Source organism: Aedes aegypti, chromosome 3, assembly GCF_002204515.2.
Source record: "Aedes aegypti strain LVP_AGWG chromosome 3, AaegL5.0 Primary Assembly, whole genome shotgun sequence".
NCBI lineage: Eukaryota > Metazoa > Arthropoda > Insecta > Diptera > Culicidae > Aedes > Aedes aegypti.
In genome coordinates, this window is record NC_035109.1 from 341,434,468 (window position 1) to 341,453,456 (window position 18,989).

The 18,989-nt window shown below is 47.8% G+C and overlaps 2 protein-coding genes and 2 pseudogenes across 2 annotated transcripts; 2 read left to right on the top strand and 2 right to left on the bottom strand.

Moving 5' to 3' along the window:
• Positions 1 to 983: 983 nt before the first annotated feature.
• LOC110679752 lies at positions 984 to 1,484 on the bottom strand (annotated as a pseudogene).
• Positions 1,485 to 5,294: 3,810 nt separating this feature from the next.
• Positions 5,295 to 5,906, top strand: LOC110678211 (annotated as a pseudogene).
• A 1,305-nt stretch (positions 5,907 to 7,211) lies between these two features.
• On the top strand, positions 7,212 to 8,682 carry LOC110679730 (histone H1-like). Its single transcript, XM_021855458.1, has one exon. It carries the CDS (start codon positions 7,941 to 7,943, stop codon positions 8,619 to 8,621), a length of 681 nt encoding a protein of 226 aa, XP_021711150.1. The 5' UTR covers positions 7,212 to 7,940; the 3' UTR covers positions 8,622 to 8,682.
• Positions 8,683 to 14,113: 5,431 nt separating this feature from the next.
• On the bottom strand, positions 14,114 to 14,524 carry LOC110679818 (histone H4-like). Its single transcript, XM_021855553.1, is given in 2 exon segments — positions 14,114 to 14,304; positions 14,306 to 14,524. Coding segments are annotated over 2 exon segments (312 nt in total). The 5' UTR covers positions 14,474 to 14,524; the 3' UTR covers positions 14,114 to 14,160.
• Positions 14,525 to 18,989: the final 4,465 nt, after the last annotated feature.

Below are 18,989 nucleotides of genomic sequence, written 5' to 3' on the forward strand. Positions count from 1 at the left end.
ACCATTATGCCCAAGGACATCCAGCTGGCTCGCCGTATCCGTGGAGAACGCGCTTAAATTCGGTCTGCATTATAGTTGCCATTCTCAACAAAACGGCCCTTTTCAGGGCCACTAGAGCATTCCCCTAAAAGAGTTGTGTGAGCAATTTTCCCTTCAGTGTACCTAAAACTGTTTGTTCCCCTGGGGAACGATTACTTCCTAAGCCCCTTGACCTTCCTCCTACCACCGAACGATCATACTCTCAACACTGATGAGGGAGGTACGTCAACCAACCGACAACTCGAGTTGTCCCTTCATGCTTTCGCTTTGCACACACTTTTGAATGTGCATCTCCAGCGCGGACTTCATTCTCTGGTACCGGCCGTATGTTTCCCCTTCTTCTTATGCTCTTTTCCGGATGCAGAAGCTTTCCCAGCTCGCCTCCCCTTGTTGCTACAAACTAGACAACTCGAACATCCAACATTGAAAGTTTGACCGTATGATTGAAAACGTAATCTTTGGCTTGTTTACTTTGGAAAACACACCCCTATGATAGTTATAATTGATAATTGTGGGTTTGGAAATTGATTGATTCCTTTAATATTAGGAGCTCCTGATATAGCCTTTCCTCGAATAAATAATATAAGTTTTTTTAAATACTACCTGCTTCATCAAACTCTTCTATTGTCAAGCAGTAGATAGTAGAAAAATGGGGCAGGAACTGGATGAACAGTTTACCCTCCTCTCTCTTCAGGAACAGCTCACGCAGGGCTGCTGTTTCAATGTTTTATGTTTCTGTTTCGGCAAATTGAACTCCAAAAATCGAAAGTTCGAGGTATCCCGAACAGAACATTTAAGAAGCCAAACGTTTCCCCCCCGCGGAATCTAGAATTGATTCAGAAATGGTCATAATATGGCCGATATCTCTTCATCGATCCTCTCTGTGGCTAAATTAGATAAATCTGCAATATTTCAACAACAACTCTCTAGCGGTGGACTGGATATTGTCGTCCTGAAAAGGACGGTTTTTGGTTTGATGCACGCAGTGTAACTTATGCCTTCTTTTCGGTTTTCTTCGGCAGCAAGACAGCCTGAATGTTGGGCAGAACACCACCTTGGGCGATGGTAACACCGGACAGCAGCTTGTTCAATTCTTCGTCGTTGCGGATGGCCTAACTGCAGATGACGGGGAATGATCTCTGGTCTCTTGTGTGTCAACGGGCAGCGTTTCCTGCCAATTTCGAGCACTTCAGCGGCCAGGATATTCCTAACGGCAGCCAAGTAGACTTGGAGCAGCCGGCACCGACACGCTCGGCATAGTTGCCCTTCCGGAGGCAGACGGTGAATACGACCGACTGGGAACTGCAATCCAGCGCGGTTGGAACGGGACTTTGCCTTTCCCTTAACTTTGCCTCCTTTGCCGCGGCCAGACATTTTGTGGTTGAGTTTGAGTGGACTTGAGAAACAAACGTTCACGAAGCGTACGTAAGCGGTACTGATGGTGATTTCACTTTTTTTTTTCTTTTTGACTTTAAATATTTTTTATTCAGCTGTTTTTGGTTTTGTTACAATAATTTTTTACAGGTTAAGTGGTTCAACTGGTACAACAGTTATTCATCTTCGTTAAATTTTGTCTTACAGTTAGTTTCCAATAGTTCGATAACGTTTTACATTCTGTACATTTGGTACGGTTTTGTTATTTTTTTTTTCTAACACTAAATTTTAACTTAAACCTAAACCTATGGGTATAACATCGGATGTTTTCGTATTCTGATGTTTGAGCTTTTCTCTCATGTCTCTCAGCAATTTTGGCCATTCTCGCATCAATGGGTTCAATGTTGGCCAACCGATGGACTTCGGTGGTTCGTGTCCTTGCAGGGAGGTTGCAGATCATCTTAGGTACTTATTTTGGAGTACCTGAATTTTTCTCATGTGCGTTTTTGCGCAACCGTGCCACACCGGGGACCCATACACCAGCATAGGGGCAACGATTTGCTTGAATACTGCCAGCTTGTTGGTAGTGGACATTTTGGATCGGCGATTTATCAACGGGATAGAGCTGTTTCATCATCGTGGTCCCTTTTGCCATCGATCAGTAACGTGCTGTCGGAATAGCAGTTTGCTGTCTAGGTAAGTCCGATGTACTGGACGTCGGCAGACCACTCGATTTCGACGCCTTGCACCCTGAGTTTGGTCGTGGGTTTCAGGCGGTCAGAGTTTGCGGTGGGGAAACAGATGCCTGCGTTTTGGACCGTTGACGCGTATTTCCAGTCGGTTAGGTATTGGATTAAGTGTCCAGTCCGCTCTGGAGTTTGGATACGAGGGACCGCATGACACGCCCAACTACCTGATCGCGGAGTCATCGGCGAACAGGGACAGTGTACCTCCACCTGGCAGGGGTGGGACGTCAGAGTGTACACGTTGTACAGTAATGGCCCAGAATGCTGCCCTGGGGGACCCAGCGGTGACCGGGTACGGGTCCGTCGAGTGCTGCCTATGCAGACTGGGATGATCTACCATCGAGGTAGTCGGGATGTTTCACCAGGATACTGGGAAGATAGGTTTGGACCGGACGTCGGCCACACTTTCGAGCTTTTCAAGGAGCCATGAGGTTTGGAGACGGTTCCGCCTGGATGGAGTTGTTACCGGGTCAGTTGGTGGACGGTGATCCCGCTCGGAATCCAAATTGTTCCTCGGGAGGATGTTGTTCAGCTCGGTGTGGGAACGAGTCTGGTGTGATCCTCTCAAAAGTTTGTGATACGGATAGCAGGCTTATGGGCGGTAGCTTTGGGCGGAGGGTCCTTTCCAGGTTTGCGATGGGACACTTCATGCTTCCAGGCGGGGGAAGTAGCAAGTTCCAAACACGGTTGAAACGCTGCAGAGTGTGGAGACTGGGTCAAGTTTTTCAGCACGATGTTGAAGCTCCGTCAAACCGGGCCTTCATATTGCGGGTTTTAATAGAAGCTATCCGTGTGATCTTTCTGGTGTCTGGATCCAGGAATGGCGCTGGAAACCTTCGGTACGCTCATGCGGCTAAGATTCAGCCCAGATTGTCAGGCGATGAAGTTGCGACCTATTCGGCTTTCTCCTCAGAGTTAAGTCGTACTATGTTTATCACCTGGACTCTAGGGTGGAATGGGTTCTGGTTTATTTTTGTACTTCCAGCTAGGCAGCTGGAAGGGCTTCGATAACTGGTTAAAGACTGATTTCGAGGCTCCAACTGCCTGTTGATTTTGTCACTGCGAATGCATGTCCTATTTAGCTGGAAAGACTTCTATGTGGATTTTTGTGCCTGGAACTGCGTCTGAGGCTTCCTAAGGAGTAATCTTGGTTTCTACGCAAGATTTGGAACGTGTCTCGGGCGTCGGATGTATCGTCCTCGCGATGACTTAGGCAGCGTGCCGGTCGATGTCTCTACGTCTCCGGGGGTCTCAGGAACACTGGTTCTCAGATGCTGGATTGGCCCAGTTCGCTCCGGTGATAGTTGCGCGCTGGGAGTTGGCCTGATTATCGAGTGATCCAATTCGAACCACTGGGAGGTGGTCCGAGACAGGTCCGTCACGGAGCGAGGTGAGAGCAGTTGTCGCAACGTTGGTGAGAACGATGTCAGGGTCGATCCTACGCCGGCCGGCGAGAGAAAGACGGCGAATCCGGGCTCAGAGACGTAATGCCCGGCTTGGAGGTCATAGCCCAGATGGTACCGTTCTTGTTGCCTGGAGTTGCCCCAGAGCGTGCCGGCATTCAGGTCCCGCGATGATTATCGTGCTTCCGCCGGGTCAGCTTGGATGTCGCTCTTGAAGGTGCTGGAGCCGTGGAGTCTTGCTGGGGGCAGTAGGCAGCGATGATGTGATGGGGCCGTCGGGTGAATCACTACGCTCGATGACTTAGCTGGAGTCGGAGCAGCCGTATTGGGGCTCAGCGATGCAAGCTCCACGCCCCCTTTGCCGATCAGGTCATATGCCGGCCGAGTCGGACATGGTATGATGAGGAGGCTGAAGTCTCTGTGCGGTTTAAGGTTTGTCTCCAGAGGCACGCTACTCGATTTGTTGGAGGGCAGGAAGTCAATGATCGGCTGTTTTTGGCCACAGACGGGCCAATTAGGAGCTAGGTGAACTTGCAGCTGAAACGCATCATTTGCATGAGCATTTTTGCTCTCTGTACCAGCGATGTCAATTGGTTCAGCATTGCGTCATGATCCGGGGGCGGCGGGGGGGATGCCTTGTTGGAACGCGAATTTGGCGGGACCGGCTCCGGTGCTGCAGCCGCAGGAGCCAGTCGTTGCTGTGGTTCGGGACGGGAATGTCCGCTGATGGGGATGGGGTGGCACTCGGGAAGTTGCTGAGGTGATGGTTTGCTTCTCGGGTTGGTTTCGTTGGTTCCCTTGCCGGAAACGAATTTCAGCTCGCTTCGGGCAGTCGCGGCTTGTGTGAGTGTCCCGGCCGCAGTTCGCAGATGGGTTCGGTTCCTCGCCGCGCAGTCGCCGTGGCATGGTTCCCCGCAGTTGGAGCAGCGGCTTGGATTGGCAGTTTTTGGCCCATGGCCAAAATTCAGGCAGTTGGAGCACTGCGTAACTTCCCGGTAGGTCGGTTTGTATCGTTCCCATTCGAACGACGTGGTAGAACAGGGCACGGATGTCCTGTAGTTCCTTCAGCGACGTGGAGCCCTTGGGGAAGTGGACCAGGTACAGCTGGTCGCGGTACCTTTGTTGGGTCGTGGCGCCTGATTTTGAAAATCTTCGCCGGCTTGAGGACCTGCTTCCTGTAGCTCTCTTCCAGTTTGTCGGTCCTCCATGTCTCCGAGCCCCGAAGGATACCTTGAAGGGCTTGTCGGCTCCATGTCGTGGGTGAAGATTCCATCTTGTTGATGTTCAGGAATGTCTCCACCGCACGGTAGTGCTTGATACAGGGAACGGTGGATTTTGTACCCATCCGTGCACCGACGGAGGTCACTTGCAGGCCTTCTTGACGTAGTAGTCCAGCTTCGAGTAGAGCTCTTCCGGGCCTTGGTATAGACGGCGGACATGTTCCTTTTTTTCCCACGCTTTCCGCGAGGACTGCGAACCCGGTTGGTTTTGAGCCGCGCTTGCTCACGTTTTCTTCCACGGGGGCGTCTGCTCCGACGCTTTTGCGTCCGGAGGGCCGGGTTGCCATACTGGGGTGCTGGGGAGTGAAGCGTGGGACAACGCGAGAGAAAAAACTAATCACTTTGCCAAGAACGAATAGAGAGCACCGAAAAGACGTCCGAGTCTGATCGGTACTAACACGATACATTAGCGTAGCCCTGCGCTGCACTCATACTAGGATGGTGCGAACGAAATGGATGAAGTAGCAAACGAAGCGAAGGGGCGGAACAGCGCTCACCATTCTACGGGTATAAAAGAGAACCGACTGGTTCGGTCGGGCATCAGTTCAGTTTTCGTTTGGAATCTAAAACAACGTTTAGCAGCACGATGGCACCGAAAACCAAGCGGAAAGGCCGCGAAGAAATCCGGCAAGGCCCAGAAGAACATTGTCAAAGGGCGATAAGAAGAAGAAAGAAGCAGCGCAGGAAGGAAAGCTACGCCATCTACATCTACAAGGTGTTGAAGCAAGTTCACCCCGACACTGGCGTTTCGTCGAAAGCCATGAGCATCATGAACAGCTTCGTCAACGACATCTTTGAGCGTATTGCCGCCCGAAGCCTCCCGCCTGGCCCACTACAACAAGCGTTCGACGATCACATCCCGCGAAAATCCAAACCGCCGTCCGGCTTCTGCTCCCGGGAGAGTTGGCCAAGCACGCCGTTTCGGAAGGCACCAAGGCCGTCACCAAGTACAACCAGCTCCAAGTAAATGACGACCGACACTGCGTTCAATCACACCAAACCAAAAGGCCCCTTTTCAGGGCCACTATTTCAATCCCGAAAAAGAGTTGATTTTGAAAATCTGACACTAGACTGTTTTAATCACACTATTGAACCGACTGAGGTAGTGTCACGGCGGTGACTTCATACGTGACAACACCCCCCTCTCTTATCAGTTTGAATTTATTCAATTCATTTTATTTATTCGATGTTATCAGTTTCAGTATTGATTAATTATAACGATTACAGTTGCAGAGATTTGGATCCCCATTCAGCTGCGTAATAAATAATAGGAACTTAATTGTTAAGCAGTATAGGGAAAAATCTGTTCACAAAAAAACCCTAGATCTAAGTTTTTCCATCCGTTTGAATTTAAAACAAGAAGATCCACTTCGTACGTTCAACATTTCTGCTGATTGCAAAAAAAATGTTGTACCTTAACCACACTTCATTCACTAGCAGAACGTTTAAAGTTCAATATTTATGCTGATTGCCATGTTGCACCTTAACAACTTCATTTTTGCTATCGGTTGTGCTGCATGTTAGTAGTTTAGACAATTTTGACATCATAGGACTAGCTAGCTAGGCAGGCATGATGACAAGTTTCGTGGTTCGTTCGTTCTTCTTCTCAACGTATTGGAAAGAAGCTCATTATGTTTTCTAGCGTCCCATTACAAACGATCTCGTAAGAGCATCCCAGCAGTTCAGGCTATCATAATAACGTTTATCGAACAACAGTTGATGCAAATGGTATCGATCGGATAATCTCGATAATGCCATCAATCAGTTCCCATTGATGGGGCCCATTCACATAGTTCATGGGTGGGTGGTGTGTCTTCGAGATGTAACGGGTCAAACGAAATTGGGAAAACATTCTTATACACAATGGGTGGTGGGGGCGCGTTGCAAATGGTCATTGTTGGCGTTATGAAGTTTGCGAATGATGGTGACATGACACGTTGTGTGGTTGCCATTCGGCTTCCTGGCTCGGGTGTTGCTCAGTACTAGCACGGACAGACACGTTGAACAGCCCCTGAGGGCACTGTACACAAAAATATATCTCGATCGGGGGGAGTGTAGGGTGCAGTTTCTACACCGGGAACACGTGCCGTGGGGCATGTTAGGGACTTCCGAGAACAATTTGTCGCGAATTCAGCGCGACATGTCCGGTACTACTGCCGCCAGAAGAGATTGTATGGAATGTTCATTCGATGCAACTGCAGCTAGCAAAACCGATGCCTATTCGGGCAGATTTCGCACTAGCTCATTTGCAGATTCCACCGCAGGGAGGGTGCTTGCTTTGCTTACTTGCTTCTTGAAGTAAAACATTCTCAGATAAGCTAGATCCATAGTAGCACGTGCACTGTCCTTTTCCAATGCAGTTGCCGCCGATGGCTGAGGCAATGCCAGCAATTTGCACACATTCGACCAACCAACAGTGCACAGGTGGAAGGTGATTAGTGTTTGGTGACATTGTTTTCCGGACAAAATGGCACAAACTTGTGTGACTGACGTCATAGTCGAGCCCAAGTTTTCGGTATGTTTGATGAAAAACATCAAATTAACATTGTTCAAAGTTTACTAAAACCAAACGCGTAACATCGCTCGTCGGCACTGGGAATGACTTTGTTTGAGGCTCATTAGGGGCCATTAGACACCGGCATACTGGCTATACCCGCATGTCACCGCAAAGAGCAACCATTCATGTTGCCAAATTCACCACCGCCGTGCAGGGTGGTATTGTTTCAATAGTTACTATTGATTGTTTTATCGAGCAAAGCCACACCATATGGCGCACGGGTGCTGTAAAGACATGTCTCAGCGGTGCTTCTCGCGAAACCGGCCCGATGTGGCGATGACGGGCTGCTAGCGAGACTCATGCACTCACCAAACGGACATACTAGACAGGCAAATACTTAGTGCGATTACCGGAAAAATGCGTTTTAAAAAGGTGTTACCAAAAATATGTACAATATTTCGCGAACAGTCATCCAGTGGACGACCATGTCTGCATCCCTAACACAGACGACGAAATCGAACACCGCACTGTTGCCAGAATTTCCGTCATTCATTCGTTTACTATCGCCATCGTGTGAGTGTTACTCTAGCTACCTATCGAGATGTCTGAAGTTGCCACTGAAGCCGCTGCCGCAGCCCCGGCTGCCTCGCCAGCCAAGACCAAGAAGCCAAGGGCCCCCAAGGGACAGGGCAAGCCGAAGAAGCCGTCGACCCACCCCCCAGTCAACGACATGGTTGTTGCTGCCATCAAAACCTTGAAGGAACGCAACGGATCGTCCCTGCAGGCCATCAAGAAGTACATCGCCGCCAACTACAAATGCGATGTCGCCAAGCTTGCCCCATTCCTCAAGAAGGCCTTGAAGAATGGCGTCGAGAAGGGCAAGTTCGTCCAAACCAAGGGCACCGGCGCTTCCGGTTCGTTCAAGCTGAAGGCTGAAGCTAAGAAGGCCGCCAGTGAGAAGAAACCGAAGAAGGCCGGCGAGAAGAAGGCCAAGAAGGCTACCGGAGAGAAGAAGAAGGCCACCAAGAAACCAGCTGGGGAGAAGAAGGCCAAGAAGCCAGCCGGCGAGAAGAAAGCCAAGAAGCCGGCTGCAGCCAAGAAAGCCAAAGCTGCTGGTGCCAAGGCTGCCAAAAAGGCCGGTGGTGTGAAGAAGGCTGCTGCTCCGAAGCAGAAGGCCACCAAACCTTCCAAGACCGCCGCCAAGAAGCCCAAGACCCCAAAACCGAAGAAGGCTGCCCCAGCCAAGAAAGCTGCCGCGAAGAAGACCGCTGCCAAGAAGTAAATTTGGGACAGCAACCGTACTGTTGTAAAACAGTATCTAACATCCAATCAGTCCTTTTCAGGACTACCATCCAAGTTTAGAACAAAGAGTTGCACAGTCAATGATATTCCATTTCCATTTATTTCCAGAGGGAAATAAATCCCCCCGAAAAGTTACGTGCACTTTGCCACTGAATGGCGAATTCTTCCCGAACCCTTTCGCAAATCAATAAAATTGGCCAATCATGCACCCCTTTCTCTGCCAGCAACTGTAAAGCCCGGACAGGTAGGCGAGCACTGGCTGGCACTCACTGTAGCGGTGCATCCGTACCCAAAGCAAACCTCCACTAGAGGAACAGCTTTTGATACACTCGAATGATTCAAGGATTTGAAGAAGTCTATCGACTTAAAGGCTCCCCCAGATCTAAGCGACTTTTTACGGCGACAGCGACAAAAAAACGTCGCGATTTCGCAGCGATTCGCGTCGTGTCAGTCAAGATGGTTCCATAGAAGAGTGCTTGCAGCGACACAACAACGAAATCGTGTCGCTGTCGCCGTAAAAAGTCGCGTAGTTTTGGGGGAGCCTTATTTAAATCGGGTTGAGATTCGTAGCGTTGCCTTGTGAAACCAAAACATGTTTTCGCGGCAACCTGGAATCGAACCAAGGACCTTGCGATCGATAGGCCCGTGCGTTTTTAATACACTCAGGCAAATGGACTATCGAAATACATTGGATGCACTTATGAAAATTCGCCACAATAAATCGGGTTGAAATTCATAGCTTTGCCTTATGAAACCAAACATTGGCAACAAAAAATGTTTCTCGCAGCAACCTGGAATCGAACCAAGGACCTTGCGATCGTTAGGTCTGTGCGTACACCACGCGCCTACCGACGCCTGGATGTGAGTTGATGCTAAAACGAAACATAAAGCGTTCGTGTGTCAAAATGCAAAATGTATGCATTTCGATAGTCTAGTTCACAGGTCCGTACGTACCGGACCTACTGGGCAGGCTGAGTATCGACATCCCAAGTAGAGCGGTCAAGTACAGTTTGCTGCTAATAACCAAAGTAATCTTGACAGCTGATCCAGTATGAGCGAACTGCCACTATTTTCCTTGCGGAATAATCAAATTACTCTTGTGGATGTTGCAAATTAAGTTAATTGGCAGTAAAATACTAAGCCCAGGGATTGGCTTCTGAAAATCTCAATCTTTCGGGGCCAATGGGTCGACCTTGCTCAGTATGTTTGATTTTCGTAATCCAATGCTGTTCCACTATTCCAAAGATGAGAGCAAATCAATACAGTGTAACTGATTTTAAGCGTGATTGGCGAATCGAACGCCTCACATCCCCATCGCAGTTTGGGTACGGGAGAAAGAGAGTGAGCACCGCCGCCATTTGCTTGCGTGCACCGAGAAAAATTTGCGGCTCGAAAATTTGGCCCTGAGCTCCTGACACTCAAATTGAAACCGGTAAATTACTTCCGCCGCTGTTACTACACGTCGAGCATTTCCGTTGGAGTGAACGCGTCTTCATTATCAAAATTTTTTGTGCTCATTCTTTTGATTTATTTCGCACATGGGATTTTGCGAATGCCTCTTCTTCTTCTCATTTTTCTTGGCCGGCTTCTCACTTTATTTTTTTATGTGACCATTTTGCTCACATGGCTTGTTGGGAAGTTGAACCCAGACACCTTCAGCATGGGTTTGCTTTGTAGCCACCGACTTTACCACTACACTAAGGAAGGCCTTGACTGCTATTTATCAACATTATGCTCTTCAAGTGCGTCTTACTGCCGAGTTTCAGATAATTTGGCCGATGCCAAACTCCAGATGCCAAAATAAATCAGTGTTTCATTAAATTGATGTTTCTCTAAAGTAATTAAATCTAGGGTGAATTAAAAAAATAAAACAAACCCACACATGTAGCAGCATCTACCTTACCTATTCAATTTGTAATCGATTAGTTAACTAATGAGAGATTAGAAACTCTTAAAATGCTGTTCCCAAGGAAATCTGGATTTATTGTGGTATGAATATTCAACAACTTAGGATTTTTTTTTGTATCCAATATGTTTGAGTGCAAAAACTTTCGGCAAGATTATTTTAGGCTAGTAAACTTTTCTTTCAAACTCTTGAGTCAAAAGTTAGAGCCAAGCTCAAAAAATCAAACAAACATTGTTTTGGTACTACATTGCTAATTATTGAGAAAAGTGAAACCTTTTTAAGAAGTTAGTACCGTAAAATGGGGTGTTAAGGACTCGTGGGGTTTTAAGGGATTGAACTTCTCCATCAAGTTTGAAAAGTCACAAAACGTCGGAAGTCGATATATCAGTCATCTGAAATGCTTGCTTTGTTCGGAGGATTGTGAGCTGCATTATGTGATCGGGGATATCTATTAATATTAGGTATTGTGGAGTCTAGATATTGAAAACGATTCAAACCATTTTTGAAAGAATTTTATTGGCAAAAAAAGATTTAACTACAAAACAATGAAACAATATTAACAAAACTATGTGAGTAACCCAGAACATAAGTATATTTAATTGAGATCACAACGCAGACAAAAGCTTTTGAAAATGTTATCTAGATTCGCCTTTTAATATTTCTTATGGAAAAAGTTTCTTTTTTGAAAGTTAGCGGGGTGTTAGGGATTATCTTTTCTACTACTTTTCCAAGTTACAAAACTCGTTCGATTTATGCCGATATATGTTCCATTATACTTTAGGCTTGTTCCGTGAAGTAACACTGCATTGTAAAAGGTTAAGGGGGACTATTTTGTTTGTTACTGAATATTACCTAAAATGTCTAGCCCTGAAAATATGGTTTTTTTTTTTTTTTTTTTTTTTTTTTTTTTTTTTTTTTTTTTTTTTTTTTTTTTTTTTTCTCAGAGGCACCCGAGTTGCGCGAAGAGTGAAACCAAATCTACCTATCGAACTGTCCAAACTGTCTACCTATCGAGCAGACCAGCAAAACAAATAGGGGCTATTTTCGAAGACGAAGGAGAACAATCATTCAAAGAAGCAAATGCAAATATATAGGTTATGATCCTGTTGCAATTCAAGTATCAAAACCAATCAAGACAATTTCAATATCGAGTTAGGGAGAGTTAACTGTACCGTCAAGCTACCATTCACCGTGCATTTAAGAAAATTTGCACTTCAAAAAAATATAAAACTATTCAAATAATTTGAAGCGTACTAGAATACCACTACGTAGCGGGCAATTATATAATAATTCAGGGAAAATCTAAAACTAGTGATGCATAACAAAAAATTAGTCAAAATTATTTTGAAAATGTCATGTTAAGGTCGCCTCGTACCGTTCTATGTGTCACCATTTACCGTGCGTATAGTTTTCGTCATGATTTGATTTTGTATCTTGAAGAAACGTTGTTAATGGACAACTATGTTGCTAGTAGTGTGCGCATTCATTTTTAAGAGTATTCAATCTTCATTTACAATAAAAACTATACAAAGTTTAAAAATTGGCTAAATTATTATTTTTTATTAAAATCGTTATAGGAGGTTTGACTGTATTGTCCAAACCATTCCATATTCACTTAAATTCTAAATATGAGTAGTTTAATGACGACATAACAATAAATCTAATATTATCGCATAATTTCATGCCTTTTACACTATACACGGTAATAGGATCCATATATATTGAAAAGGATCCATTCACCTGCATTTGGGTTTCGACTGAAAAACACAATAAAAATTCTAATTTGCATTAAATCTCATTGCTCATACGATGAAATACATCTTACTAATAATATCCACAGTGAAAACTTGTTGAAATTTTGAAAAATTTCATAACTCTATCGTTAAAATAAAAAAATGTGATTTTTTTGGCGTTTCTACTAAGATTGTTGCAATATCTCGTTATCAAACAGAATTCACATGATTTTGTCTACATAAACTAGGTTTTTCAAAATTATTTGTGGCAAAAACTAGTTCGTTTCATCAGTTTTATCTTATTTTGACTGACCAAAGGAATGATTTGTGAAAATTGTATGAATATTCTGTAGGAATTTGTATATGTGCACGGTGAATGGAGGCGCACGGTGACTGGTGACTTAACGGTATATAGGTTATTGATCCTGTTGCATTTAAGTCTCAAAACAATTCAAGACAATTTTACGAAGTATTGACAGTTTCCAGATTAATAACTATGAAAGATTTAAGCATTAAAAGAAAACGTTGCGTTTGCAGGAGTTCCAGTTCGATAATCATTGATGTATTATCTGATTGAGGTTGAGCATAACTTATGAAAATGAATGAAAGCATCAAAGTTATTGATCAAAAAGATTATGTTTTGTTGTTGGCAAAATATGGTTTCATTTGCGAAAGTCAAATTCCTTTACAACCCTGTTTTGCAGTTACGTCAAAAATCACACATTTTCATGATTATCTCAGAAATCTGCCATAGGATCCTCATAATTGTGTTTGGCACGCGACGAGAGAATCCCAGTACTGACCCGATTTTGTCAGCCAATTTCAGATTTGTCAAAAAATTGGTATCGTCATGTTTTACCACGTACCCTCTTTAAAAGTCCATGTAACCATGTCGAAATTTGAAAAACGGGAACAAAATAAAATGACCCGATTTGGTCAGCCTAAAATTCATCGAGGGGCTGACAAAATCGGGTCCTTACTGTAGTAGGGCTGTCCTTTGTTTAATTATTGACATACTAGAAGTTGCTTGAAAACACCCCATTTTACGGTAGACATTTCATCATCCACTTTCAATACATTTCAATGAAACTGATTTGTTCAAAGTCATAAATGCTTGTTGTGGTTTGTAGATTCGAAGCTTGGAAATGTTCGTTCAAAACGATTTTCCCGGTGACCTTCTCAAATTCCCCGGTTTTTTTCCCGTCGGTGGATTCAAATTCCCGTCTCTCACCCGGTTCGGTGATTCGTTTTCCCTTCGTTTCGTTTCGGGTGCGCGAACACAATTCCAGTGCTTGTAAATATTGATTGCAACCGCATCCATTTCTCATAAGGTACAGTGTGGAACATGATGAAATATTTGTTCGTCCATCGCATTGTGGAACCGAGCGAGGCAAACTAAGAAGTTCCTAACGCAATCCTAATGGAATTTGATGAGTGGTAATAGGTAATAGGGAGTGGTACGACGAGCGTTCCGTACCTGACACTGAAGTCCGGAGTTGAGATGCATGCACGTGAGATTGGTATGGAAAGATGCACGCACTGGATTTCACCGGCGTGGCATCATAGCGGTTGTTGTTTTCGAACCGACCGAAGTACAACAAGTAAGTAACAACAGTAGTGCCACCCCGGGAAATGACAGTGCTGACTAGACTAGACTATGTATGTATATATATATATTGGCATTTTATGGTGTCTTCCAATCGGAGACGAGAATTTTCTCCCCAAGCCACGCCACCGCCGGACTGCAAAAGCGTGTAGTGCTTGTCCCATTAGATTACCCTTGCTTTTAGTGTGTGAACATTTGTCGTATCAACTCCTTGATGAGTGTGTTTGGTGGCCCTGAAAAGGGCCGTTTGAAGAGCGAAACTTTGGAATGCGATTTAACCTCCGAAACCGTACAGGGTGCGTCCCTGACGCTTCAGAGCGTAGACAACATCCATAGCGGTAACGGTTTTACGCTTGGCGTGTTCAGTGTAGGTAACGGCATCACGGATGACGTTTTCCAGGAACACCTTCAACACACCCACGAGTTTCCTCGTAGATAAGTCCGGAGATACGCTTGACTCCTCCACGACGAGCCAGACGACGGATTGCGGGCTTGGTGATACCCTGGATGTTATCACGCAAAACCTTGCGATGACGCTTGGCGCCTCCTTTTCCGAGTCCTTTGCCTCCCTTGCCACGGCCGGTCATTTTGGATGAATTTGGTTCTGTGTTCGACGACGGTAGTACTGGAACTGATGGCTGCGCCAATTTTTCATTTCATTAAATTCCATGTTTATTTGCAATTTTTGGTTTACAAGGTAATGTTTACAATGTAAGAGTTGACCATAGGTCCTTCAGCTTTGTTTGTTGATTTTATGTTTTGGTGGTTAATTTTGCGGTTTTACCCTAGTTGTTATATTGGCCTTATGGGCTCTGGTAGTTTTATAAAAAGAAGAATTTGATAACCTAGCTACTATTTACAACTACAAAAAAATTTGATAACTAGGGGGGAACGAGGGTCCCGGATGACCTGCTGGTCCGATTGGTGGCAACGAGCCCTAAATCTCCGATCGAGTCACCCAAAGCGCTCCTCTATGTTTGATCTCAGCCAGACGGTGACCTCGGTTGTCCTCGTTCTCGGAGGACTTTGAGGATCATCCGGAGGAACTTATTTTGGGTCCTCTGGAGCCTCAGATGGTGGGTTTTTGCGCAACTCTCCCAGATTGGAACGCCATATTCAATTACTGGAAGAATGACCTGTTTGTAAACAGCAAGCTTATTCTTCAGAGACAGAGTTGACTTCCGGTTGATGCAGGGGGTACAATGCTTTGAGCAAGATGTTGCTTTGTGACCGTTTTGTCAACCTGCTGTCTGAAGAGAAGCTTGCTGTCTAACGTTAGCCCAAGGTAGTCGGCTGCATCAGACCATTCCACCGTTGATCCACCGAGGGTGATTTTACAATCCTCAGCCGGAACAAGTCTGGGGGATTTGGAATAGGGGAAGAGGATGACCTGGGTCTTCGCTGCGTTGATACAGATCTTCCAGCTGTTCAAATAATCTGACAAGACGTTCAGGCCTCTCTGGAGTCGAGATGTTAGTGCTCTCGTGAATCTGCCGCTGTAGACGACTGATGTGTCGTCAGCGAACAGTGACAGTGAGCCGCCTTCAGGGAGCTGAGGCATGTCCGAGGTGAACAGGTTGTATAGTAGGGGACCTAAAATACTGCCCTGTGGAACACCTGCGGGGATGTTGTGGGGTCTGAGTTGACTCCATTAAGGGAAACCCTGAACGTCCTGTTAAACAGATAGTTTTTGATGATTTTCACCAAATAGGTGGGAAGATTGTATCGGTGCAGCTTGTACACCAGGCCGTCGTGCCAGACGTTGTCGAATGCTTTTTCAACATCGAGCAACGCCATGGCGGAGGATTTGGCAAGGGACTTGTTCCGCCTGAGGATGTTGGTTACTCGAGTCAGTTGGTGCACGGTTGAACGACCGCGTCGAAAGCCAAACTGTTCCTCGAGCAAGATGTTGTTTTGATCGGCTGCCGAAAGCAGCCGTCTGTTGATCGCTTTTTCAAAAAGCTTTGATAACCCTGAGAGAAGGCTGATGGGTCGATAGCTTTTGGGGGAGGAAGGATCCTTCCCAGGTTTCTTAATGGGGATGACTTTTGCTGACTTCCACGACGAGGGGAAGTAGCTAAGTCGGAGGCACTGATTGAAAATCAGTGCCAGATGTTGGTAGAACTGGAGACTCAATTGCTTGAGCTCCAAGTTCAGGATGTTGTCGAAACCTGGGGCCTTCATGTTTTTGGATGTTTTGAGATAGGCCAGCAACTCGTCGGCAGTGATCTCCAACTCCTCCGAGAAGTCGTTGGGAGATTGGTGTAGGTTAGCTGCGTGTTCGGAAACAGCAGCTTCGTGTGGGCTAGGAATGTCTAGCCCTAGATTGTGGGAGCTGACGAAATGCCGACCTATCTCAGCAGCCTTCTCCGCAGGGGTTATCAAGCGATCCTTAGAGTCGGTGTTGTCTAATGGGATCAACGGTGGAATAGGTCTGGGTTTGGATTTTAAAAGTTTGGTCATCTTCCAGAATGGCCTAGCACAATCTGGGAGAGAGCGGATCTTGTTGGAAAAATCATCGTTCCTGAGGTCCACCATTCTGGCCTTGATTATTTTGGATATGCGATTGACTTCGCTTTTCAACGCAGGCAGACCAGAGCGTTGGTACTGCCTGCGTTTGGTGTTCCTTAAACGAATGAGATCTTTGGTAACACGATCGATAAAAAGGGGTTGCTCACCTGACCAGATGCTGGTACATGCTGTTCTCGGGCCACGGAGATGGCCTCTTCGACGCTCTGCAGGTGCCGGTCGATGTCTTCAGCGGACGCCAGGGGAGCCTCGTACTGGATGTTAGCGTCGACACACCGCTGGAATTGGCCCCAGTCGACACGATGGTAGTTGCGCCGGGTGACCCGATGCCGGTTGACCAGGGAACCAACTTCTGCCACCACCGGGTAGTGGTCCGAGCTCAGGTCCTGGTGAACGACCGGTTGGGAGATGTTGTCGGCCATGTTGGTCAGGAAGACATCAATGGTCGCATGGGCCCCGGACCGGCTCAGGCGGGTGGGTGAATCCGGGCTCAGGATGGTGTAGTGGCCTTCCTCCAGGTCCTGTTGTAGGATGAGGCCGTTCCTATTTCGCCGGGGTTTCCCCAGGTCTCGTGCCTTGCGTTCAGATCGCCAGCCAGGATGAACTGCCCCTGCCGCCGTGTCAGTTTGACGAGGTCTTGCTTTAAGGCCGCCGATGTTCCGTCGTTGATGTTGGTTTGCTTCGGGCAGTACGCCGCGATGATCGTGATTGGGCCGATGGAGGTTTCCACCCGAACACCTACGGCCTCGATGATTTGGAGTTGAAAGCTCGGCAGCAGGGTGCAGTTGACGTTCCTCCGCAGAGCAACCGCAACGCCTCCACCTTCGGATCCGCACCGGTCAAGCCGCACGAGCCGGAAGTCGGGGATGAAGATGTTAACTTCCGGCTTGAGGTGCGTCTCCGTTATCACGGCTATGTCGATGCCTTCCTGGTCCAGGAAGGCGGACAACTCTCGATTTTTGCTCCGGAGGGAGCAAGCGTTCCAGTTGAGGATCTTGGTGGTGGCCTCACGGGCCATATTTGGATAAGAACGCAAATACCACCGAGTTGGCGGCGTCGATCTGTTCCGACTTGGAACGGCAGGCTCGTAGCCGTTGGAAAAGGTTCCTGTGTATTCCAACATTTGCTCCGGCGTGTACAGGGAGCCGTCGTCGTCGGAGGGAGGAGGAGTGCCGGAAGCACTGGGTCCAGGATTCCCCCATCCAGGAGGGGGCGCATTCCGGACCGATGGAGCAGCGGCGGCGGCCGCGAGGCGTTGCTGAACGGAGGGGGCCGACTGGCGGGATGCCTGCCGGTGGGTTGGTTGAAGCGGTGGCAGATTGGGCACTTGGTAGCGGGGCGTCGGGAAGTGCTCCTCAGTCAGCGGTGGGGGTGGTTGGCGCTGGCGTTGCCGTCCCAGCTTCTTGGCGGACGCTTGCTGGCGGATTGCCAGAAACTCCGCACGTTTGGGGCAGTTGCGGCTGCTGCCCTCGTGGTTTGCACCGCAGTTGGCGCACTTCGATTCGGTGCCCTCCATCGGCTGGCAGGTCGAAGTGGCGTGCGCACCGGCACATTTGCCACAGCGGGGCTTCATATGGCAATTCCTGGTCCCGTGGCCGAACGCGAGGCAGTTGCCACACTGCGTCACGTCTCGTTTTTTCGGGCGGTAGCGCTCCCATTCCACCACGATGTGGAAGAGCGCTCTCACTCTTGTCAGGCCCGCCATGGTGGTAGACCCCTTCTCCAAATGGGCCAGGTAGAGCTGGTCCCGTGTCGTCCTCCTTGTGCTCGCCGGATGGGGAACACACTCGTCGCCTTGAGTCCAGCCGCCTTCATTTCATCGATGATGGCCTCCGGGGTGAACTCCGGCAGCCCTCGGACGAGTACTTTGAACGGCTTGCTACCGGGGGCATCGTGGGTGTAGAATTCCACCCCTTTTGCCTTCAGCAGCTTGCCGGCCTTGTCGTAATCGGCGCCGGAGGCGCACATGATCTTAGTGCCGGTATGGCACAGCTTGAACAGTGGCCGGATGTTGTTGGCCGCTAGCTCGGATCGCAGCGCCGAGAGGTCCTTCGACGCCGTGAAGAGGGGGGGAACCTTCGCGCCCGGGGGGGCTTGGTCCACAGGCAGGGAGGCAAACTTGTTATTTGCCAGCAACCTGCTGTATGCCGCCGGGTTGGCATCTTCATTCCTGGCTCGTTTGGCGCGCTGGTCTGCCCGCTGTCGGCCAGCGGGGCGGGGGTCGAGGCGGAGTCCGCCTTTTGCTTCCGATTGCGACCCATCGCTATGGGCCGCGGTTGCTCTGCTTCGACTAGCAGAGATGCTTTCTGGCTAGCCACCCCTAGGAGGTAGGTTAGCGCCGGAGAGCAGTCGCGGGAGCGGGAAATCGCGAAAAAAGAGTGCACTTCGCACACGCACGGAAGAGAATTCGAACTTGTCTCGCAACTCAAAAAGACACGCAACCGTTCACAACGGCAGTTCGATTCGGAATGATGGCTGCGCCAAACACTAGCGGCCACTTTTATACCCACTCGAGGGTTGAGTTCTTCTTTCCTCTCTTGCTTTTTCTATTCTTCCGTGGCTTCCGATTGGTTG